Genomic DNA, 25,777 nt, shown 5'->3' with positions numbered 1-25,777 from the left:
TTGTAGCTTGCAAGAGCTTATTTGACGATGACCACTTTGTTTCCGCGTATGTCGGTGAGCTCCTTGCTGTTGAAGACTGCCAGGATAGACTTTTCGCCAGGACGTTTCGGAATGATTCTGCTCTTGTACTCGAACTTGCCCTTCGCAGGTACGTCCCTGAAAAAGCAATGATAGGAGCGTAGCCATTAATCCAAGTGCTTCGTCAATATTAATGCGATCTCCTGCTCGGACCCGGTCAGTATTAACACCAATAGTATATACTAAGTGAATCGTTGATTAACTTAATCATTCGCATTCGCTTCGGCCGATTGGTACGTGGTAGGTGTCGGGGGAGAATGTTTTTGATGACGGCCAGCGCAAACGAAACACAGACAGTGAAGAGAACGGTGACACAGCGGCTGTGTAATCGTTTTCTTCTCTGTGCGTCTTTCGTGTGTGCCGGCCATCGTGACCATTTTCCAATTCGCCCAACTCGCTACGCTCTTACAGAATTTTTCAGTAGACTTGGTACATAGCAGCGCAATGTCCTTCGTACGCTATAAAATGGCGGGGCCTCCGATTGCTCCTGCGTAGAACAAACATTCGCGGTTCACGTGCACACGAGATAACTGTTGTATGTGTGGTTGTGAGCTTTTAACGCGATAGCGTTAGAGAGCTAGTGTCGCAGAAAACCCGCCGCCGGCGTCGGCGCCGTTGGTTGTGAGTAAAAAATCGTCTGCGCGTCTGTGACCAAAATATAAAGTTACCGAGATTGCCACGGGAGGCCGCTACTTGTCCACACGTGCGCGCGCGATCACACTGAAAAGGCAGCGCATTTGAAGAAAAAAAAGAAGTGCTCAAGGTCACGAGGCTCGGTATAGTTTCTTTGCGCTGCCCCCCCCCCCCCCCTGCTTAACTTCCAGTGCTTTCGTCGGGACGAGAGAAGAGATAATGCAATTGCAGCATGCGACAAACCTTTGTAACTCCACTCCCACTGGAGGGATATTTAAAACTTTTGCGGCGTTGAATTCGTGAGGCAATAAGCTATTTTACTGAATTCACTCCATGGTTACTTAAAAAAAAGTGTTTCAGGGCCCCTTTAACGCATTTTGTTCGACAGGTGTCACGACAAAAACGAGCCTATTCGGCGACAATAGCGCGCGCTGGTTCAATCTACTGGGTGCATGTTTGTGTGCGTGTGTGTGTATGTAAGAAAACATATGAATGAGTATGCACTTAGTGGTTGAAGGGTGCACTAGGGGCCGTATTTCGCTGTCTCATTCAACTTTGAAAGGCCAAGCTTAAGGGTCCCCCAATTTTTTCTTGATTTGCGTACGGCTTTAACAGGACAAAATGACGCGGAAAAGGTCACCAGCTTCGCGCCAGTACACCCTTGTTCAAAGCCGATCAGAAGAGGCAAAATAAAAGTTCACTTGCGTTCATCTATTTTGACGACAACATACAAGTGGGACGTTTCTTCTTCCCCATTATTCAGCTTACCGATCTCTTACAACCTACCACAAGTGACAACACTAACTGCCACATAAGTGCACGTAATATCACATGCATCAGTAGGTGCTGCTGCATTTTGCGTTAGACATCCACTTTTCTTCAGGCGGAATGCTCTGCGAAAATGTCCAACTCAGAGCGTAACTCTGACATGGACGTAGCTGTCTACAATACGTTTACAAAAAGAACTCTCGTGAAACTGAATTGGTTGGTTATGTGGATAGATGTTGGTCTCTGAAAGAGCAGTATAATGCAAATGAAGCTTAGAACGAGAAAAATTTGAGCAATCTAGTCAACACTATAACGATGCGATAGGAAAATAAAAAGAAATTAGGAACAGGGACAACAATATCGCCGGCTCACAGTAGCAGCGGTCACCGTTTCATTTTCTTTTGGCGTGACCGGCGGGATCACCGTTCTGTTTGTATTCAAACAAGAGTGCCAAGGTTTTTTCCCTACAATTAGCTAAACAATCAGCCGTTCCCATTGAGTCTTTAATGTTACTGTTTTTCATTATCTTTCGGGGCAGGGGGGTGGGTGGATGCGCATGTACTTACGCGACAGGAACGACGTGAGATTGTTGCATTCCAGGGATGTCTAGAGTCAGACTACAGCCAGTCAGGGGTACGCTGAGAGGGTTGTCGAAGGAAAGGCAGTATTCCATTGGTCTGGACACACTCACCGGTCCGTGTATCTTTAACAAAAAAAAAAAAAAACAGAATAACTTAACAGCGATGTGAGCACTAAGCTGCAAGCTACTACCGGATGTGGAATCAGCCACGGAAGAAAGATAGCTTGTTTCACTTATTTTGTGACACTTCGATTTTTTTTTTGTTGTGAATCTGTATCCCATGAGTGAATGACGCCCGGTCAGGCTTACATGCTATGCAGGTGAACACGTGAGGTACAAGAAATTTTAAGCGTATTTCTTTTGTTGTGAACTGGGAAAAAGATACTGGGTCTGTGCATGAGATATATCATTATATATTACGTATCAATATGATGTGAGAGATGAAGCAAGACATTTCCTAGAATGTTTGTGGGCTTTTCTGTAAACAATTTCTGTATCTTCAGTCTTTTTTTTTTCAAACTAGAGTGCTGAGAATATGCTTAATAGATAATAATATGTGGAGGGTATTAGCAAACGACCTCCACCAATTTCTGATAAGATGTAAAAGACACAACTGAGGGCTGAAATGATAACCAACTACATGTTGATTCGACTACTGCGGCAGAAAAAAGTACACCAGCATGCATGACGTGCTATGACTCTAAGTGCCATGACGCTAATATTGTGATTACCTTAAGATAGTATGACTGCAAATGAAGTAATGCCACCATCTTGAATCGTAGCGTAATGTCTTGAGCTCGCAGCTGGTGTTTGGTTTCCAAGTACATGTTCTGTATACCGTGCTTCAGATTATCACTCGCGCAGATAATTATTCCGCCGAGATTTCTTTCCGTGCCAGCTATATGTCCTTGCATATAATGGTAAATCAGATTTAGAAATAATTTCACATGTAATGTACACGTAAACAGAAACCAACCTCATATACCCATGAAAAACTTGGAAGAACAGGTTGAACGCATTCGTCTTACTTATTATGTCACACTTCGATTTCTTCATGCGCCCCAGTATTTTGAGAGAAAAACAACAAAAAACAAAACATTGTTTTGTAGGGATCTTACCTGCACGTCGATGGTGGGGTTTCCGATGGTGATTCTAGTCTGGCGGTACCAAGTACCGTGGCCGCTGCCCTCGTAGCTGCCGTGGGCGAACAGTTTGACGACATTCTGTGGGGCCAGCTTGAGTTGGTATTCGTCGGCAGTCACAGTCAGGCATACAGTCTCGGCTGCACAAGTTGCGTTGTGTTAGTACGACATCCTACACGTATCGAGAGACCTGAATCGTGATAATTCATTGCACAAAATTGTGTTGCACACCCTTTAATAACGATGCTAATAGTATGGTAGGAGGGTTGTGTTTAGTGCTTACATTTTTCGTCAGCCCTATAAATATCTCGCAGAGGTCAAAGGCTGTGGGCAGGCTGCTGTATGTGTTGCTCCTGAATACCGGAGAACTTTGAGGAGTATCTGCTGGTTAACAGAATTTCTTTTTTTGTCAATTAAAAATGTGCTTATAAAAATAAATGTGAGAGTTCAATCGTAACTGCTATATGAAGATTCGGCTATAATGTCGAAAAAAAAAGAAAGAAGAAAAAGAAAAAAAAACACATACAGGTGGGTGGGAAAGAATAAATGAAGAACTAAATTCAAGTTCAAACAAAGAATTCAAATTAATTGCCGATACATTGCACGTCAATTAAGGTACAAATTTGGCTTAGTCTTATTGAATCAAATGCAGTTCTCGGAACTTCTGAAAACAGTGCTAGGATGGGACAAATAATGAAGCCAAAAGACGAAGTGTTTCAGCGCTTTGTCTTGTTGCTTCCTTCTTCCCGTCCCAACACTGTTTTTAGAAGTTAATTATGCACCATCGAGCCCGCATTTATATTCAATAGCTGTTCTCGCCTTTCTCAATCGATTTGTTTCTTTGCTAGCCGTTGTTTCGTTGTTAGGTGATAATGGACGTTTAATTTAGATTATGCTGGACCCTGTCGTGCGTTGTGTTTCAATCTTGTCGAAACGTTCACATGTTAAATTAAAAAAAAAACATCGTGTGATGTGGCTTAAGACTACAAATCGCCGTTCTTTGTCGATGCCAGCGTCTACTAGTTGCATTCGTCAGGTCGATGTAAGAAAGCATGATGCCGTAGAGCAACAGGTGAATGAAACTGAACGCAGTCTTGCCTTAACGGAGTTATCTGGACTTCGTTATCAGCTTTAACATTCACAAAAGTCTTACTCTTGCCCGGCGGCACCTCGACGTTGAAGCTCTGCTTCTTGAGCAGCTTGTACTCGCCGCCGGTGTAGAAGACCGAGTGGGCGGAGAGCGTGAGTGTGACCTTGCGGGGTGTCTTGGACTGGTTCGTGCAGGTGACGGCCAGCCGGACCGGCTGACCTGCCAGCACCGACGAGATCTCCTCCATCTTCATCTCGACGTCTTCAGGAGGTGGTGCGCCGGACAGACCCATCACCGACTTGTTGGGCTTCACTGCAAGCAGGTGATTATAGACCGAGTATTATTACTAGTGTTTTTTTTTACCAAGCATAGAATCAAGAACAGAGGAAGAAACGTACTGGCAAATGACAACCAGAAACTTATGAAATCTTTCCTACTCCCCTGGGTCAAGAGTTTGAATGAACGACAACGAAGCTAGAATTAATAGGTACTGAAATTACAGCAAAAAGAGAATCAATATACCTCAGAACAGTCATTCGCGCGCATATTATGAAAATAATGCTAAAGTTTTCCATAAATTTGTTGAAAATTATTTACAGTGATTTTTGTAGAACATTGTTTGTAGAATATTGTGAACACCACCGAAAAATGTGAGACTACTATGTATGTATTCGCTGCCAAGTATTCTTGCCTTCAGTAACTCGGCCTATAAAGGGTCTACTTTCTTAGCGTATAATTGGCTTACATACTTGTAAACACAGTTCATAATTTCGTTTGTTTCTGAAGTTTAACGTTCCAAAGCGACTTAGGATATAAAAGACGCTGTTGGGAAGGGCCCCAGAAAATATCGACCACGTGGTGTTCGTTAACGTGCACTGACATTGTGCGGGGCACAGGCCTCTGTAGCCTTTCGGCTCCCTGTGAACGCTAATTGCCGCCGCAGCCGGCATCGAACACGCGTTTTCCCGGCCAGCAACTGCGCAACGTAACAAATGAGTGACCTTCAATAGCCGATTCCACGGATTCCTCGTGACAAATATAAAAGCTGCATCTTCCCGACGATCACGCCTCTCCCTTAATAAATATACATACCTGGTCCCAGGACATGGCATCACTGGAAAAACGATCGGTGCTTCAAGCTGATATTATGAATAAGTTATTGCAGTCTCAAGTATTTAGCGTCACGCTTCTGGTGCAGCTCGCACTATTCAAGCCTCTGTTACGGTTGAATAATGCAGTACTTAACGCTGACGTCATTCTAACCTCCGCCGCAGTCGCTCACTTCGCCCTTGGCATGGAGATATCTCTAGTTCTTCATTAAAGTTTTTCATTTGGTGTTTTCTTTCTTTGTCCTATACTCTATCTCTCATCTATTGCCATCTGACGCTATAGAAAATATCACGTTCTTTAGTATGGTTCGCAGGGCCAATCATCTTGTCTTTTTTTCCAAGAAACTATTTTGCATGTAGAGATAGGTGTTCGTGTGTATGAGATTCTGCTTTCAGCAGACTTTGTTATCTACTTTAGTTTATTTTGCCCATTATTTATTAAGGTGCTGTGAAAGCCATGGTATATAAGATCAGTATATAATACTAGCGTCAGCATGTAAGATGCTCTTACAATTTCTTAGTTTTCTTGTGTGCATTTAGCGTCATGGGCACACGCGAGACGCTATGACACGATGGGACGGGATTTATTATTGCGATAGCAAATATATGGACACTCTTGGCTGGATTTCACCACCAGCGTCACCGTCACTCACCATATATGTACACGTATCTATATATATGAAAACGCAAGAAAGAAAAAAATTCTGAAAAAACAATCTGGCACGCGGAATCGAACACGGAACCTCTGAGTCGTGAATGCTAGGCGTTAACCACTGAGCCATAGAGAAAAACGTCCTTTAGTGTTCAAACGGCAAGCTGCTTATATCTACCACTTACCGCTGGTGATGGGCATCTCGAGGGGGGGGGGCGGATTATCGTGTTTTCAGCATTACCAGCAAGATGGCACAATGAGCGCGCGACGGCGCGCGCTCTCTATACGCGCAATTTTCCCCGCAAAGAGGAGAAGGTAGACGCTCGCTCGCACGCCCTTTTCTCGCGGTGGGGAGGATCAAACGTCTTGGCTGGGCTGTGGTTTTCACCGGAACGATTCTACTGTAGTTACTGGGCGCACAAAGGTCACCGCAATCGTTGCCCAGTCTCCGTTTGCGAAAAGACCGCGCTTTTCAGACACGGCGAAGTAACAATCGAGACGCTTATTCGCGTTCATCTGTACCTGTGAGTACGTTTCGTGCATTATTTGTGCTTGAGAAACGCAGGGCACGTTTCAATCTGCTTGCCGCTCTGCACGTGACCTTCCCATTTGTTGCTATTGCGTTCATTGCTTTGCCTTTGCGGCAAAGCTGTGACATTTTCTTGTCATTCGTACCGTGCGCTGTGGTTGCGCTACACACCATGCAAACAAACTTGGGCGTGCGCAGGGTTTCCCACCAGGGTAGGCGAAGGCTCATCACAACACCCCCTATCCTTACTTATGGAATGTATGGGGCAGGCTTCGCTCTCTCCTCTCTATATTAGGGGACGGTCGCCACCACCCCCCTCTGCCCCCTCTCCCTTGCGCACGTTAAAGCTGACAATAAACGCACCTTTGTTCCCTTTGGAGACACTGTTATACCTATAAATAAAGATGCCTGATACCTTACAGTACAGTGGGAGACAAGTTAACAAGCTTTTTTACACTGTTGCGAAATGAGGTTAAGGGTCGAGTCTCTCTGTTGGTTTACTCAACGTAAGGTAGGGGAAGGAAGGAAAAGCCGCCGGTACAGACAGAGTTTAGCGAGTGTAAAAGCAGGGCTGGCTGTCCTGTGTCGGGGTCAGAAATATGAGGAAGTGAAGATGACATGAAGAAGTCCGATATGTAAATAAAGTGATCGAAATAGAGAGAAAATGCGTGCATGGCAACTTTTTTCGCGGTGATGGGGCTGCCGTGCCAGTTCATCGCTTTACCTTTGACGCCCTTGTACAGCTTGGTCAGGTCTTCGGCATCCTCCGCCGTATGCTCAGTCATCTCTCCGATCTTCTTCGTGTAAATGAGCATTCCCGCGCTGCTCAAAAAAAAAAAAAAAAGAAAAGGCGAAGAAAGGTATGAACAAATTTAGCAAAGATGCTGTCAATATAAGGTTAACGCTTTCTGAGTGTTTGTGGCTTGTACAGGCGGGGCTGCGATAGACTATACGCTAAATGAATGTTTAATGGAGTTTAATGGACGGAAAGTGTAAGTATGCGTCCAGGTCATTGTAGGCCATATGCCGCGGGAGTGGAGCCTCTACTAGGGAGGGTACTTAGCTCTTTGAACCTTATGTGCCACAGACTACAGCAAAAAGAAAAGTTTCGCTGGCTTGGAAAATGCTGCGATCCGGCAAACGTTACAGATGCTTTATTCTATAGTACTCATGATCGCAATGAGTATACTTGCAACCATCAGACACATTTCACCTAAATGCGTTTCCAGTACGATGCCGTCGGCTCGGTGAGCAGCATTTCGGCAGCATTTATGTTCCCACGATAATGTGTTAGGCCACAAATCTTTGCACCAAGTTATAAAAACTGCATTTCAGTAAAGGGTAATTTACATTGGTCGGGGTTTTACGTCCCAAGACCATGACATGACAGTGAGAGACACCGTAGTGAATGGCTCTGAATATTTCGACCATCTGGGTTTCCTAACGTGCATCTAAATCTGAGCACACCACCTTCTGGCGTTTTTTCTTCATAGAAATGACACCCCCGCAGCCGGGACTTGATATGGCGACCTTTGGTTCAGCAGGCAAGCACCACATAGCCACTAGATAACAGCCGCATGTTCCGGTAGAATATACGGTTAGAAAACTTCAAGATTCATGAACGTATGCAGCTAATGTGGTCAAATGAAACAGCATCAGTTTACATTGCTGGTTGTTGACTGAAAGTATGAAAGATGGATACGTAAATCTGGTGTCAATAGAGTATACTGAAAATCATTCGTTATACGTTCTTTTCAGCAGACTTAAACGTTGATGATAACAATAGAGGTGTATCTTCTCCCTTATCATTCTATTTCCTCAAGATTTTATTATTCACTGATGATGCGGCAAAGCCGGAATATCGAACAATGATGTCCGCTCAGTCTTAAACGTTGTCTCGTCTTTTTATTGTCTCTGAACTTCACGGCGACAGCAGTTAACAACTAGGAAAGACGTCACAACAGGAAGCTTTCATCAATATCGGAGCGAACTGCAAAAGGAAGTGTAGAAGTAACGTCCCGAAAGTCAAAAGGCGGCTGCAATGAAGGAATTGGTAGTGGAGGGCTCAGAAACATGATCACTACAATGCTAGTATCAAAAACTCGGCACACTATATAGCGTATTTATGTTTCACCCCATCATGGCGTCTGTCGCCAAAGCCGAGAATTGAAAATGCGGTGTTGGGCCCCGTAAGCCGACGCTATCCACTGAGCTAGCTCGGAGGGTAAATGTGAGCTGTTCGCAAATCAAAAGCGTCGTTTCATCATGAGCAATGCAATGAGCGATTACTATAAGCTTCCTGTCTAGGTTTATTGAGCACAAGGTAAAACTATTCGGTTTTCATGAAACTGTCGTCGCAAAATTAAACTTCGGGAACTTCTGAGTATAGGTGACATACACATACGAACACACTTTACATATATAAGCGGGTACTTAGACCTATACTGTTCAGCTTTAATATAGGCTCTTGCGCCCTCGCCATCATTAATTGAACTATTTCCGTAGTGATGCACTGTATAATTGACTTTCTTTGTCATTTCCAGATTAGGACAAGGTCGTTGGCGCACAGAAAGCGGTAAGCACGCGCACTTACGCTTCGGCCTCATTGTAGTTCCTGACCGTCGACTGCCTGAACTGTCCGGTGGCTCTGTCACGTTTCCAGCTTACCAGGTCGGCGTTCACTTCAGCGTAGACAAAGCGGGTGTCGTAATCCAGTTCAAGGTGTCCATTGTAGATCGCAGAGACAGGGCACGGTCCCACGCGGAATAGGCCTGTCCAAATGTGAAAGCATCCGAGAAGGTAACAGATCAGGTTGAAAGATTATTCGCGGATCATATGCGGTGAACGTTAGTGTTCAGTTCAAGAGTGTGCTTTGTGAGGCTATTTTGCGAAGCGCGATACTAAAACGTTGAAGCTTGTGGTCATCCTTGTGTCCCGCATTTCGCACGCCAATACTTCTGATAGTTTTCGTTGACCTGTGTGCGTCTTTTCTGCAGTTTCCTTTGACGCGGTAACTGTCAGGACATAATGCAGGATTACCACTGATTTCACCTCTCATTTTGCAATGTAGACAGTAACTATAACCAACGTGATGCAAATTACAGAATTAGTACGTCGTAAATTACATGTATTGCAGTAAGAAAAAATTATGTGTGTACTAAAACGGGCAACAATTGTTCGTAGCATTTGTGCTATACGACACTTGCAACAAAATAAAAGTCTCCAACTGGTAGGTTCGTACCATCGCTGATGGTCTGTGGCGTAGCGTCGATCACCTGCCAGCCACCGTAATCTCCGGGAAGGTCAGGACGCATCATCCATAGCTCGTTCCACAGGTGGAAGTTCCTTCAGAGGAGAAACGGTACAAGGCTTTTCAATGTATCAATTCACTTAAGCACGACAAGCAACAATGACAGCTTGCTAGACAATTTCACTGCGCGGTTAGAATTTTATACCGAAAGACGAATTTTGCACCCAAATTTCCAAATTTAGCCGTCTCCGAGTTTCCTTACCAGATAGAGTCCTCACTTTTCCCAGCAATAATATTGTCGTTTTCGTCGAAGAAGCGCTCAATGAGCAGGTTTCCGTCCGTGTCGTGCGCCGAGGAGAAGTTTGTGATGGACCGGCAGGGGATTCCGAGAGCTCTGCACACTGATGATGAGAAAGATGAGTGATACAAAAAACCCTAAGCTTGCAGCTTTCAGAGAAGCTTTCACCGAAACATGCATGAAAGCAAGCATACTGCGTGTCATAATAATAGAACTCTATGGTTTTTAGCACTTCTCAGGATGGCCTAATGGAAGGATACACGTTCATTATGCAAAACACACGAGAAAATATCAGTCTCATTTACTTCTTAGTTTACAACCAACATGTAGGAAAAAAATGGGAGGTGTGGGGACGAGTCAGTGTTTTTTCCTAATGATCACTAATCTGTATTTCCTCAACCTAACAGTACATGTGCCTCTACATTTAAATGATAAGTTATGTTTCTTTATTTTGACATTTTTGAGATGCTGTGACGAGACATTGCGACATTGCTTCCTTGATATATGTTCTGTCTTTCTTTAATTGTCCGATAACATTTAGAAAGCAATTAGATGTATCATGACATCTAAGCTATAAACAACAACGTTCACTGTGAGACACTTTGCGGCGTTGTGTGAAGCCTTCAGTAGTGCTGATGGTTGTCTATCCTCGTTCTTGGGTGTTTTACTTAGCCCATACATACGTGTCGTTACCAGGCCGGAATAGACCCAGCATTGGCCATACTTGACGGGCGCACCGCCAGTGTGCATGTACTGCTCAAGGATGGTGACACTTGACGTCCAGGCAGTCGGGGATACACCGTCGCCGTAGTTGTTGTCCCAAGAACCCACCAGGATGCCGTTTTCGTCCTTCGAGTCGACCTGTAGGATTTACAGAAGATTCTCTGTACGCCAGAAGATGATATGTTAAGCGGTTTCTTCCTTCGCCAGCGCGCCAACACGTACCACTCGTGATCCCTAGGGGCACAGAAAATTCAGTCCACGGAGTCTTTTTTCTGGAAGTACTATGGCCTGACATGGGACAGTTCTTGCCCAGCATTGCAACTTTGACCTATAGCTGTGTGCTCAATACGGGCCTTGCTTACAGCGGTGGCCGGGATAGCAATTAATAGAATAACGATACGATAACCACATGAAAATGGACAGCAGGCAACACTTCAAGACGAGTTTGTGAGTATGTCGCCCTTATCTCGAGTATTATCTGAAATCACGGCTACATCTTTTGGTACGGAAATCAGAGATCGCTGCTGAATAGCCTGTAGCGTGTGTAGTCAGGGATGGCGCCAAGTCACAGTTACATTAAGTGTCTTTTGCTTAGAAGGACGGGGCTGACAGCAAAGCCGTTGTGATGCTTCGGCCGAAATGATTGCCTTGAAGTGATCACGCACCCGTTTCGTTTCTCTGGCCGGCCACTGCTGTTCTTTATTTCAATTGCAGTGATTCTGCTACAAGTGTTTTGAGCGGATACTAAAGGAAAATAAGGAATTAATTTAGATTGTTAAAGTGTTTTTTGAGGACTCTATTGTCGTTAATTATACCCTAAGTTTACTAATAGAGGAAAAAATCAAGGTCGAAGGGCTGTTTGGAAATTTAGCGCCTAAATCTCCGCGCTGGTCGTCACGGATATTATAGTGTATTCGTCGTGTTTTATTCGGGACATTGGCTACGCTAAATTTTTCGAAACTTGCTATATTATGTCTACCACCCCTCAGAAGCCCAATATATTTAATTTTTACGGATTAGGAGCTACGTAGGCCCTAGTAAAGGCAGTCAAAGCTTACGATGCCACGGAGTTTGGTACGCGGATTTCAAAGGGGCCTTACCCGCGTTTTCTCGCTTACCAATGGCTTTCTCACGGCTAGCACGGTGATATCAAAATTGTTAATGGGTGAATTACTAATAACAGAAAAATTGTTCTCCTCTTCTGCATCTCTTTAAAGAAGGACTAGCATTGGTTGTTGTCATTAGCTATCGTATGACTGAACGCTGTGTACATTTTAAAGGTACAATGTTTTTTTTTCTTTGCAACCTTCTCCGGTTTAAAAATGATGATGGTAGTTTCTCGCCTATATTGCGAACTGGACAGACAGCGGGCATAGAAACTCTGCTGTCAAACTGTGGCTCATATTGAAGACAATAGAAGCGAGATGCGTGCGAAATGAGAGTAGTCTTACAAGCGCAGAGAGTGCTCTGGCGACCTTGATTGGTGAGCTTCGGTCACTGACGCTCACATTTCCAAGCTCGAAAAGGTAGTTGCACGTAGGCAAAACGACGTCGGTGAACTGTAACACAGCATCGGTGTGTTGTAAGTTTTAAATAACGGTTGTATTGAATCAGAAAAAGCTGTCGCTTTTTACCTGTCCAAAGAACCAACGCTTTCCGGTGGGGTAGTCATAGTTGCCTTGGTATAGTTTTCCTGTTTCATTGAAGATGTACTCTTTCAAAAGGTCTTCCTGTGGCATGTAAACGAGGTCCTCTGGAAAATCAATAAGTTTAAACAATTTTAAATAGATAACCTCAAATAAATTCATCTTAATATCCACAATCCTCAAATACTTCTGTAGATAAATGTTGAAATATGACAGATGCTTGATAGGTTTCCTTAAAACAAGGGCCACTTTTGGTCAAAAAGTACCAAACACTTGGTGGGAATGAATGAATAATGATATGACAGCAAACTTGGTGGGAATGCACGGATAGTGATACGTTAGGTTGGTGTAAATGACGGTATGAAAGCGTAAAATTGCCGGACTAAACATGTATAAGTCATAAAACTGCATTAAAATTATGACAATCATAAGTCAGGGTGGACATAATATTAAAATACACGCAGTAATAATCAAGGCAAGCCTTCTTTGTATGTAGATGGGTCTTCAATGCCTCATTCTTTAATATCTTAATGCCTCATTCGAGCCCTTGAAAGCAAGGGTCAGGAGGCACATGCAGTAATTATCAAAACCACAGTGGCAGCATCTGAAAAGATACGGGGCTATGGATCTTTTTAGGTACTTCCGGCAGAACATGCGCATCGTTCAAAAACGCAGTGACTGAGCTAATGACGATGAGCTCCTGCTCTTAGTAAATCAGGTGAACGACTGTGCTGCATATCTCAGTGGCATGTTGTGAGGTTGAAGCACGTAGAAAAAAAAAGCACTTTCCGCAGGCATATCAACAATGTATTCCTCTTCATTCAGTAATGTTCCTAGGAAAAGATCTGCCTTTTAGCATGAGATGTCGAAATCGGGTCAGATATAGTCATACAGATTCTCGACGTGGCTATATTCCAGTTTAGTATTGTAGCAAAGTGTATAAACTATGCCAGCATGTTGTTTTGCCTCCCTATAGGGAAAAATGGGACAATACTAAACAAGACATTTCATGCTTGTATTCATGTGTGAGAATTTATGTCTTAGGCCAGCCTGTGTTTCTGCCTGTCTCTTGGCAGAATGATTATGACAAAGGGCAGCTTGGGGTGATGGACGGACAGGGAATCGTTTCCGAGAAAAGGTCAGATATTATTGGACTATTTACTGTTTGACAAAACAACAACAACAACAACATACAGTGATGTAATACGTGGTCTTCCTTGTATCGTGTACTTCATTTCCCTTTGATTGTCTTATTTTATTTATGCTGCTTGACACGTCAAACACACTTCCTCTAAGCCTCGCGTCATGATTTGTTGCGTTAACAGTGATACATGCATGAACTCCGCACTGACCTGGACACCAGGGGTTGAACAGCACGTAGAATGTCTCCTTGACGTTGAAGAGACACTTATCGGCGGGGTCCCCGGAACCTCGCAGCCTTGTCTCGACCTCCAGATGCCACAGACCGACCGCGGCGCACGGCGGCAGCATCACCTTGACGGTGACGCTGTTCTTCTCAGTTAGCACCAGACAGATGCTGTAGGGCGAGTTGTCGAGGGAGAAGAACGAGCCACGAGTGCAGGGTACTTCCAGTCGCACGCGACTTCCGTCGGACTCGCTCGGATCGAGACCTGCGCCAAGAGCGCCGATGAACGGGAGCGGTGCGCTGGGTGCCGTGAGTATATCGAGCGAACTTCGCACGTTGTCCATATAACTCGCGAAGCGAGCTGTCTTAGCAATGACAAATTTGATTTGCAACGCCGTTGATATAGAAATGCTCGTTACAGCGAGAGACCCTTCAGTCATGAATGCACACTTTTTTTTTGGTGGTATACGGAGCTTTCGCTCCCTCTCTCAACAATCAAAAATATTTTATCCTTTTCTTCGATAAAAAAGATGACCACCCATTTTTGTGTGATTCTGGAAGTGCGTGAATGAAAAATCAAGTCTTCAAAGGATGATGCTGCGCACGTAGTTTGGATATTCAGTTCTGCATTATTCGTGTTATCTCAGAAACAATGATGCTTGGTAAAAATTAAAAGATACCCGATGTTTCAAGAAATGCTTTGGTAATTTCTCAAAAGTGAAAAAAAGGAACATTTGCTCGCCGCCTTCATAATCACTTTTTAGCAGTAGCAGACATACTAAGATGACCGGAGCGATCACTTACAATAATAGTTATTGGAATGAAAAAATTAACTTTTTCATTAGTGAAGACAGGTTCTCGCGTTAAATGAGATAATAAAAATGCTAACATTGCCGGGAAATATTCTCATTACTGGCACTGAAATTTGTCAACCAGCTCGGTACTGTCAACGCTTCCGCGAGACAAACGTTCACATGAGCGGGCACAGCTGCCGTAAGGGTCACCTGTGTTGAGGATGAGAAAAACTTGGTCCCTGCTTCCGTCGTACTGCCGGTCGAACTGGATGCTGATGGTGACAGGAGCACCACGGCGCACCACGAGCGTGGCATCACTGCTCTGGGTGAGCAGGAACTTGTCGGTCTTGTGGTGGCGGGTGTTGGCCGGTATGTGGTAGTCGAGCTGCTTCACCTGCAGGGGGTTCGTGCCGCCTGCGAACAGGGAACGACACCGATTGGTCGACGCCGCAGGGAATGGCAGTTTACAAACATGCAATATGTCTATGTATACGTGTCCCAGACACTGGGCCAGCCCGACTGCTCACATCCGACACACGGTTTAAATATGAAATTCGAAGCAGCTTTACGGAATTGACGTCACAAATGCCTTTTAAATAGTGCGGATTGTGCCAAAACTACTAAAGAGCAAAACCCAGCGAGCAAACAGCATTGCGATGCCAGCAGTACCGCTATTTAACCACGCTTCGCAACATTGTCAATAAAACTCCTTCATTTTTTTTTCTTTGACAACCAAAGTACGTATTGAGCACACCGAGCTATTAGATCAAGCAAAAAGGTTTCCGCATTCGGCACATGAACGTGTTTAGGAACGTCTCCTCTGGTAAGATTGTATCCCAGTGCACAATATTTAGCGTCGCTGAGAAAAGGGCGGTTGTTCAGTCTGTCTGGCACGTTCAAGATTTCTGTGTTTTGAGAACTGTGGTGAGGATGGTCAAAAATAGAACACCCAATGTTTCCCTAAAACCAGAGTGTTTATATTCAGTATCTTTGACCATGAACTTGCAGATAGAACAGGCATTCGTTAAGGCTCTACGTCAATGCTCAGCTGGCGTACACACAAAAAACTTTAAGTCTGCCTTTTCTTTTTTATCTCTAACTTAGGATGTAACTCTTTCTTTGACGCTTTTTCTTTGACTTTCTTGTCTCTGTGAAGAGCTGCTAACCTGCTTGTCTTTCGGAATCATGTTGCTTCCTTTGCACCTCAACATTAAAATTGAGGCGCCAATCTTTTTGCGCCACCAAATGATTTGCGAATACATTTGCGTATCAGTAGTCGCATGGTATGCTACGCTCACCATTCTAAGCTCGTGCACAAAATATTCGCGACTGTGTTGGCAAGCTCGGCATGCAGTACCTGTGTGTGCCATGAGGCGCGGCATACGGTCGAACTCTGCCCCGGAGCGGAGGCTCTCGATGACGATCTCCATGTACTGGAGAAAGTTGCTGTTGGCGAGCATCCGCTGCCGCAGCATATCGAGAATAGCCTCGTCGCTGGTGTCCATGGTGCTCCTTTCTTGAATCTCTCTTTGTTACAACGGCAGAAGCCGCGATCTGCGTGTGAGGACGAACCTTTTATTAATCACTCAGATGGTCACGGCCACTCACGTGAAGTAGCTGCACACTGCACTGTAATGAACAGCTAATTGATCAAACTAAATTGAAAATTTTCAGAGGACCATTCCCTGCTCTTTAGGAACAGTGTTAAAAAAGAATAAGTCTCTAATACCCCAACAAAAAGTTCGCAATATGTGGTCACAAACGCTTTCCCAACATCACAGAAACATCTGCCCTCTTCACCAGGGGCCCTGACACATATCAAGTTGTAGTACCACTTGATCGGCGCTCTGATCGCGCCGACAGTGTGTAAAGCGAGTATTCTCCATGCGTTACCAAGTGTGCGTGGTTGCAATAGCGGCTGAGTGATAGTGCGTAATCGAAGATAAATTGCTTCCTAAAATATCAACATATAAAGCGCCCAGGGCATGATTCGACCTCTGAATGGAACAGCTAGCGTATTATCTTCAGCGTATTCTGTGACTTCCTTAATTTCTGCCGATATATGCCATTTGAGGTGCGTCACAGAAGATCCGCTTGTTTTTGGTCAGTCCATTAGCATTAAAGAGGGCCACTTTGAAAAACCATGGAACATCTCCCCGAAGGAAACCATAATAGGATGCGAAGCAGCAGTGGTGCGCTGCTGACCCGACTGAAACAGATGTCGACACGGGTGCTGGAAGAATGGTTTAAAGCAAAACTAGGTGTAGCCTTTACTCGAGCAAACGTTTCTTTAGAACGCAAAGACACGGGAGGCGGGTTAGGTTTCGTGTAAGTTTCTCGGCAGACAAACGAGCCGCAAGAGTGTAGCCATGTGCTCGTATGTTTTGAGTGGTGGAGATGGTGAAGCGAGAGAGATAACACGCGGCGAGTGGCGACAAACTAGAGAGAGAGTGACGTCAACGCGCACACATTGCCTGAGAAGGCGTGACCTACTTGGCACCACCCCAACACCTGCGGCCAGGAGAGTGCGGTGTGGACGAAGGGACAGCGTTACACAGGCTAGTCAAATAGCTTCGTCGCGTCTAAAAGAATGATCTGTAATCCTTGCATAACCACGTAGAGGCGTGAGCATAAGTGTGCTGACCATGGAATCGCGTGGCCAAAGGCATCGACGCGCTATCTAGTGACGAGACACCTACTGCGGTGCGCATGGGCGTCCGGTCGTATAAGTTGGCCTCTCATGTCACTCTCTTCGACGCGCTCATAGCGAAATCGACTACTAGGTGTCGCTGTCTTTGCTCCACCAAATTTGTACCATTTTTCTCTTTTTCTTTTTTTACATAGCTGCTCTGACGGCGCCAGTTTTAACGCCGGGCTCACGTCATTACTTATACCGGTCGATTAGCATAACTAACCGTAGCCAGCCTCGCAAAACTTGATTAAGCCAAGCACACAAAAGTAAGTCTTTTCAGCTTATCTTGCTTTGGGGGCGCTAGGCCAAGTTCAATTCAAACGATCCTAGTTATAATGAAACAAGCGCCAATAAGTAGAAAAATATAATTAAATTTAAGGTCAAATATGGTTGTTATAACATAATGAGACTAGACTCGGTGATTAGTAATACGTATCTTCCCCAGCTTGGATTCTCTAGGCTTATCGCAATTCAACTTCAATTACTGTAACTGGAGAACTTGAGAACTTTAACTGGAGATCTGGAGGACTTACGAGAACTTGCCTAAATACATCGAAATATCATCAGACTAGTTTAATGATGTCATGGTCAACCATGCTTAGTGGTTGCTTTCTATGTTTATCTTGGCGCTGCTTAATTAGCTTAGTTGTGCATAATTATCCTAATTATGCCACGTGAAACTCCAGTATATCTTGTGTGTGATTCGATATCAGACTAATTAATCCGCCCTAACTGATACTCACCCTAACATAAATAATTAACATTAATTAGGCACAAATGATCTCAATTGGTAAAATGTCAGTAAGGTGCAATCAGTATCTTCAGAGTTTGGCGCCTCTAGGCTCATGGGGAAGTCGACTTAGATAATTGGCCGTGATAGGGTTTGTCCTATTTGGGCTAATTTTGCTCGAGTAAATTAAATAATAGCATGATCAACTATGCTTATTTGATTTGGCTGTGCGTGTGCTATTCTCTACCCATCTGGGCGCATCGAAGCTTTACTACGCTTAACGCACAAACAGAAGCTGAACTGGGCGCATCGAAGCTTTACTACGCTTAACGCACAAACAGAACTGGGCTTAGTTTAACTTGCTTACTTTCGAATTTATTAGGTGATACCACGCTGAACTAGGCTAAATTAGGTTCGGCTACACTTAACTAGGGTCATTTAAATTCAACTTGGCCTAACGCGACAAAGGCAAGCTGAGCTGTGAAAACTTAGTTTCGTGTGCTTGGCTTATCAGGTTTTGCGAGGCTGGCTACGCTTAGTTATGCTAATCAACCTGCATAAATGCCTACGCAAGCCTGGCGCTGGGACCGGCTCCATCGCAGCCGCTACGTAAGGGGAAAAAGCGGCAATATTTGGTGAAGCAAATATAGCAACACCCAGTGGTCGTTTGGGCTACTATAGCGCGCCAAAGAGAGAAGCCAATTGATTCGACGGGGCGCGCATGCGCTCTACAGCGGGCGTCTCGTCACTTAGATAACACGTCATGGTTCTCGGCCACGTAATCCCGTGGTCGCCACACTTATGCTGTACGTGCCGTATTCGTAGGCATGTAGTTCATTCACTTGGTTATTGCCATTCTTCGCGGGATCAAGTCACAGCCAGGTCGGCGACATTTTCAATTGAGGCGAAAATGCTTAAGGCCCGTGTTCTTAGATTTAGTCGCACGTTGAAACAACCCCAGGGGGTCTAAATTTCCGAAGCCCTCCCTCCACTGCGGCGTCTCTCATAATTATATGGTGGTTTTGAGACGTTAAATTGATTGATTTGTGGGGTTTAACGTCCCAAAACCACCATTTGATTATGAGAGACGCCGTAGTGGAGGGCTCCAGAAATTTCGACCACCTGGGGTTCTTTAACGTGCACCCAAATCTGAGCACACGGGCCTACATCATTTCCGCCTCCATCGGAAATGCAGCCGCCGGAGCCGGGAATTGAACCAGCGACTTGCGGGTCAGCAGCCGAGTACCTTAGCCACTAGACCACCGCGGCGGGGCTTGAGACGTTAAACCACTACAATTTATTATATTATTATTATTATTATTATTATTATTATTATTATTATTATTATTATTATTATTGCCATTGTTCACTCAGAAAAGCGTCAGTCATGAGGGAGTTTTAGTGCTACAAACGTAGCGTATGTAACAGCGCCAGGTTGTGTATAAAGCGCGCGCGCAAAACTTCAATCATGCACTCTACACGAAATGCAGCGTGTGCAACGCTGCTACGAACGCTACAAACGAATTGCTAAATCTCGCTGTCATCGCGTCTTCGTGCTGTTGGAGAGTTTGAGGATTGAATGCCCAAGGCACTGAGTTCCCAAGCTGCGTTGCGTAGCTTGCTCTTGCATTCGGAGGAACAGCAGAGTTTGAGAACTGGGTCAAACGCAGGCTGCGTTGGGTCAAACGCACAGGGCGCCACCCGTGGCCAAATTAAAAATTACGTGAGACGCAGCATGGTTTTCGATATGGCGGGCGCGCGGCGTGTTTATCCCCGGCCGTCCCAATCCTCGAGCTCCCCAGTATGGTCATTGGCCACCATATCACCATCGAAACCAACAAGTATCGCCTCGCGCGCCCGGCTACCGTGACAGGGCGCATTGAGTGAGGGTTCCGGCGGCGGCTGAGCTTATGGCACACAGCAGAGCGCACAGGATTCTAGCGTGTGCCTGTTTTTAAAGACGACAGTCTTTCTAGGAGACCTTCGACGCAAAAATTTTGGTCTGTTTGTATATTTGTTTGTTTGTCCACTACAAGCGGCACCAACGTGGCTAAACGATACTCCAAACGGCCGACCCCATCCGCAACGTCCACCAATATGGTTCAAGATTCAGCGTTCATACTATTGTGATTGTCAATTAAAAATCAATTATTGCGGATGTCTGGGGAACCATAACAACACGTCAATATTCTGTATGCGTGTCTCTTACTAGAAAAGGCATACATAAGTATTTATAACGGCCGTAGTGTTTATCACGTTGCGCTGACCAGGTAACGCTTGCACGAAAAGGCAAGTGTTTTCAACGCTTTGCTTAGACGACATGGTGGTGGCACCTAACCGTCGCCTTGCGTTCTACACCTTATCACCTCCGAGACGGGCGCGCAGGACGTGCGTGCTTTGTTTTCCAAGATAACTGCGAGATAGCGCTCATGTATCACGTGTAACGTGACTTGATGCGCTCGTTCGCTTCCGCTGCACGCTCGAGGCACTCTAACGCAGAGTCTCCAGAATACCATTCACCAATTTTCTTGCGCAGAACATCAAATAAACGTTTTGTTTACTCTCTCCAGACGCAAGACTATCGTCTTTCGATGGCATTTGCAGTGTAACATGCAGAGACGGGGTCAATTTTTTTTTCGCCTACGAGCAAGAATCACCGCTAAGATATTCTGGCTGAACTGAAGTATCTTTTCTTGTACTGCATTTATTTTGGTCCAATTTACGAAGAAAAGCATGTGAACTGCTGCATTTCTTTATAGGCTATTGAAGGAGGTAACACTTAGTCTGCGTCAGTATTGCTTTTTTCATTGTGTATATTTTGTCTCGGCACCATATACATCGATTCGAGAAATATAGAGGCATTCTAGCAGTCCTCCTTTCTTGAGACTTGTTTCCGGAAAACTGGGTGAATTATTCTCATTGAATAGTATCGATGTCCTATCCTGACTCATATTTTACTATTATATCGCGCACATATATTTATTAGGTGGTCAGCTGAAGCACAGTTACGCTCTAGATAACTGGGTGCCCCGATCTTGTCATTGAAGTAATGTACGTGTGAAGTAATTTTGCTGGAGTATTGTAAAAAGGCTTCGACTGGCCGACCTACATTCACTCCCAACGTCTTTCACAGTGAAAGTGCCTGAGTTACCATCGTCTCCTTTTTCATCATCTGAATTTATATTATGCTTTGGTAGCACAATGGCCATATCAGTGTCGTGTTCACTCACTGTACTCTCGACCGCATCCAAATCAAAGGGTCTTACATGCAGCATAATGACGTATTTATAATGAGGACTAAGTATTTGCAGAGGTAGGTTTTTAAAGAAAGATAAAGTGCAAATTATCACTGATGTGTAATACCGCAGTGTTTCATGCTAGGTACACTAAACTCTGAACGCGTACGTTTTGCGTACTTGTTGAATAATCAAAACATTTCTATGTTTGTGCTTACATTGCAAAGCGTGTCTTTTGAACACCGTAAAATTCACAGTGTGAATGGGTGACCATAAGTAACCAAAACGTGCCTGAAACCAGCTCGTGGTCGTCGCAGAACCAGCGAGGTTCAATCTAGACATTATAGACGCAAGGCGACCACCTGCAGCATCCTGCTTGTATTTTGCTTCTGCGGCTCAACAGGAGGATTCCTAAAACGGCGTTATAATGAAAGGCAGCGCTAGTTCCATGAAAGGAAAGAAAAAGCAACCCTTTTATTCGAGTGTAACTTGTCAGCTTAGAACACGGCACTCTTTTGACTTCGATGGTTGATCGCGCTGTCAATATTTTTCTTTGCCAGTGCTCTCCATACTATACAACTTACAAACTTCGAAGTACAGTAAATTTCCAGCACATGCGGATCTCTTGCGGAGGCTGTAATATGGGCGGGGCACATCTACAGCAAAAAAAAAAAAAAGCCGATTTCAGAATATATACGCCGAAGCATTAACTTTGCCTCTCGTATACCTTGGCCCGACATTCCCAAATGAGTGTGAAGTTCTATAAAAGCGCAAAATCATTTTTTCTCGCCGCATGCAAGTTTCGCCAGCAGTGCGGCAGCCTTTTCGACCATACGAAGCAGCTCTGCGGTGCGGAGAAAAGTGCGGGTCCCGCCCACCTCTGGAAACACGCTCTCTCCTACTCTTTCCCTGCGATTGCGACGACCGGAAATAAACCCGCAGCGCGCCCGCCATCTCGGAGGCCATGCCACGTCCATGGCCTCCGAGATGATGGGTGCTCGGCGGTTTTCCCTTGATTTCGTGTTTGCGTTTCGGCACAGCTTGTGGGCGGTGTACGGTGGAAGTATTGAACTTGCCTTAGAAATAAACCTTGGTGGTGGATAAGCGAATGCTGAATGAGGCTGCGTGCTTGAAAGGATGATAATAAATCCAACTGATCGCATCACCGTTCCTGTAGACACCATTTGAGTAAAGCTTCCATTCGGTTGTTGTGACAGACATCATGGGTCTGTATATTGTTTTATATATCTGATACTGCAGTTCTTACTGTGCCATTATGAAATTTCTGATTTTAATGTTTCATCATGTCTTATCTGCCCATCATGAAAGCTTCCCGTGTATTTAATTTTTAAAAGAACATGCTCATAAATTTTGAGTCTATACTACGCGCACGCCCATTGTGATGGCTCAGTAATGGCTACGTCGTCTTGCAGACTGTGTACGAGGTCGGGGCTTTAATTCTCCATCGCGGCGGTCACATCCAGGTGGTGATCGAACACTACAGCGCTCGTGCACTGTTGATTCAGTGCATAGCGCAAAATCTAACATAGACCAAGTTAATCCAGTGTCACTCAGTACGGTGCCTCTCATAGCCTGCTAGTCGAGCTACGAGTTCGTCGTAATTAAGCTTACTACGTGCACAAACAAAACTGAAGTGAATGGAATTGCAAATTCGCCAGACGTTCGAGAAAACGCAGCTTACCTGAGAGTTCTGCTCTTCTCGCAGGACCGTGCGTACTCTCTGATTTCACTAGCCATTTTATAGTGTGCGTTGGATTGTCCGGTATTTAGCCTAACTGATGGCGTATAGAGAGGCATAAGGATGCCCACTTACGTAATATTGTCAATAGAATAGCGTTTTCGTGACCGGCCACACTGTTTAATGCACGTCTCTAAGGCTCCACGGTCTATTTAAACAACCATAAAGCAATGAAAGAGCCGTACGGAAGCTGAAAAGAAAAGAACAAGAAGGAAAAAACGGTGCCTGTATCTGCAGAGTCAGAACGAGATGATGCAGTCTACTGCACTGTTTATTATTAATTTATTTTCAATTTTTGTGACCCTCAACGCATGCTCACGTTAAATTATTTTCAACCTCCGTCTACACAGTTAGGTTAGTGTGTGTGTGTGTGTGAGAGAGAGAGATACAGAGAGAGAGAGAGAGAGAGAGAGAGAGAGAGAGAGAGGAAGAAAATGACGAGTAGAAGTTGAACATCGTCAAAGTGGCGGCTAGCTTCATTTTTTGTATGTATGATTAGAAAATAATTCAGAAATGGCTCGTGATTGTCCTCGGTGCATTCTCGTGCTGACCAGTTGCGAAAACAAAACACAAGATGCTGCAAAGCTGTTATCGTATGTGTATGCGTATATAGAAAACGTTGAAATAGAGGTCCTTTCTTCAGCGTTTAGTGTTTAGGTTTCACAACAGCATGAGAATAATCAAGGTAGAACTTTTCTTCAGAGTGTATCATGTAAGACGAGCATAACACCTTAATTATAAATACGTGAAATGCTAATAATAAAAGTTACTGGGGTTCAACGTCCCAAAACCAAGATTTGGTCATGAGAAACGCAAAGGTGCGAAATCCTATAGAAGTATTACCGTCGCTCATAATAGGAAGTGTTTGTTATTGAGAACCCAACACGGATGATTGTGGTCATGTGTGAAATCGAACTTCACTGTTCCATATTCCTCTTCGAATGGATACGTGAGAACTCTGGCATGATTGAAGTGAGATTGTCCTGTCAACCTATACTGCATGGAAGCGTAAAAAAAAATTTAACGTGGTTAGCCTTTTTAAATCCACCCAACTCGTAGTATTCTGACCCTTTCGGAAACACATGTGTGTAAGTTAAAGTTAAAATTACGAAAAAAAGTACAAGCACAAACCCTATATACTAGTCTGTGACTTCGATGTAGATTGCAGACCGCGACGGGATATGCAGTGTATGATGTCTCGATACGCTCTGCAATAAATTTCATACAAGTGGAAACAACCAACAACCACCCGAAGAACGTGCACAAAGCTTGCCTTGCCTTTGCAGACTTTAGATTAGATCTACAGGAAGAAATATTGCCTCTCCGTTTCACAGACTTCACACTCGCAGTGGCAACGCGCGGGTTACGTATACGTTGACACACCGGTATACGATACCCGGTGCTTCGCCTATTCCATTGATTCGCATTAGTGAAAATGCGGTGATTTTTTGCCTCTTACGCAAGCGTCTGCTTTTGTGCTGCAAAATCCCGATGCACTCGACTAGTTCCTATAACGACGTCATAATCTCGTGCCTGTCGATGTCATTGTAATTGAATGTGTCAGATAAATTGATTGATATGTGAGGTTTAACGTCCCAAAACCACCATGTGATTATGAGTGACGCCGTAGTGGAGGGCTCCGGAAATTTCGACCACCTGGGGTTTTATAACGTGCACCCAAATCTGAGCACACGGGCCTACAACATTTCCGCCTCCATCGGAAATGCAGCCGCCGCAGCTGGGATTCGATCCCGCGACCTGCGGGTCAGCAGCCGAGTACCTTAGCCACTAGACCACTGCGGCGGGGAATGTGTCAGATAAAAATGGCTTACACTTGAAATAAAAAAAATAGCTTAAGTTTAAGGACTTGGTTTTTTTGATGGGCACAATATTAATTCGAGCCAACAGACAACGATGCAAGAGATGTACAGGGGATGTTATAAGAAGCAATTGCAATGTAAATATGAAGAAAGAAAAGGGTGCAAAAAAAATGACGTGCCATAACATCCCCGATATTTCTCTTGGCATCACTGTCTGTTAGTTCTCATTAACATTATACTTGAATAGTTAGAAGTTCTTCAGCTCACTCTGACGTTCAGCATATAACGAGCGAACAACGTTTGGCCGGTGGGAATGAGCACGAACGTTCACCACCTGCTATTCGCACTAGCAAGTGGTGGTCGTTCGAGCAGACTCATTTTTACAGGATAGCGCATTTTGAAAGTCAGCGAATGTGTTATCAAAGGGCAACCTCTTCACTTCACTTCACTTTATTACCTTAAAGACCCCGGGAGGGGGTATTACGTAAGGGGTGGGTTAACAAATGGAGGTTACAGAGAGTGATCTTCTGACAAACAATATGCATTTATGTTTTGCGCAAACGTTGATGAACACGTGATGGATGCTATGTCACGGGGAAGGCCGTTCCAGTCCACTGCTGTGCGAAGAAAAATCAGGCAGCAAAAGTAGTAGTGTCAGTGCGTGCGCGTGCGATTGAATAAGGATAGGTCGTGCGGTGAGATATGCGCGTCGGTGGCAGGATGTGAGGTGCTTGATTAAGGGAACTGTGAAAACATTTGTGAATCAAACAGAGGCTGGCGATGCGGTGACGCACAGAAAAATTAACAGAATAGAAAGTTGGGCGAGTTGGTGTATATTCATATTAAAAGAAAAGCGGCGCACAAAAAGACGGAGACAAAGAA

The 25,777-nt window shown here is 44.6% G+C and overlaps 1 protein-coding gene across 1 annotated transcript in view; it reads right to left on the bottom strand.

The window, feature by feature from the left end:
• Positions 1 to 25,777, bottom strand: part of LOC119176824 (uncharacterized) — a 119,530-nt gene continuing 93,753 nt past the window's right edge. The window contains exons 17-30 of the mRNA XM_075876426.1: positions 16,016 to 16,187; positions 14,869 to 15,072; positions 13,851 to 14,129; positions 12,487 to 12,605; positions 12,304 to 12,411; positions 10,813 to 10,990; positions 10,094 to 10,232; positions 9,823 to 9,926; positions 9,175 to 9,352; positions 7,306 to 7,403; positions 4,355 to 4,603; positions 3,178 to 3,341; positions 2,046 to 2,182; positions 1 to 156 (exon numbers count right to left, since the gene is read on the bottom strand). Coding sequence (XP_075732541.1) covers positions 18 to 156; positions 2,046 to 2,182; positions 3,178 to 3,341; positions 4,355 to 4,603; positions 7,306 to 7,403; positions 9,175 to 9,352; positions 9,823 to 9,926; positions 10,094 to 10,232; positions 10,813 to 10,990; positions 12,304 to 12,411; positions 12,487 to 12,605; positions 13,851 to 14,129; positions 14,869 to 15,072; positions 16,016 to 16,187 — 2,268 coding nt within the window. The 3' untranslated portion in view covers positions 1 to 17. The remainder of the gene's footprint in view (positions 157 to 2,045; positions 2,183 to 3,177; positions 3,342 to 4,354; positions 4,604 to 7,305; positions 7,404 to 9,174; positions 9,353 to 9,822; positions 9,927 to 10,093; positions 10,233 to 10,812; positions 10,991 to 12,303; positions 12,412 to 12,486; positions 12,606 to 13,850; positions 14,130 to 14,868; positions 15,073 to 16,015; positions 16,188 to 25,777) is intronic.

The sequence above is a fragment of the Rhipicephalus microplus genome, chromosome X (genome assembly GCF_043290135.1).
Source record: "Rhipicephalus microplus isolate Deutch F79 chromosome X, USDA_Rmic, whole genome shotgun sequence".
NCBI lineage: Eukaryota > Metazoa > Arthropoda > Arachnida > Ixodida > Ixodidae > Rhipicephalus > Rhipicephalus microplus.
Note: the sequence above shows the minus strand (reverse complement) of the source record. Positions and strands in the feature narration are given on the sequence as shown.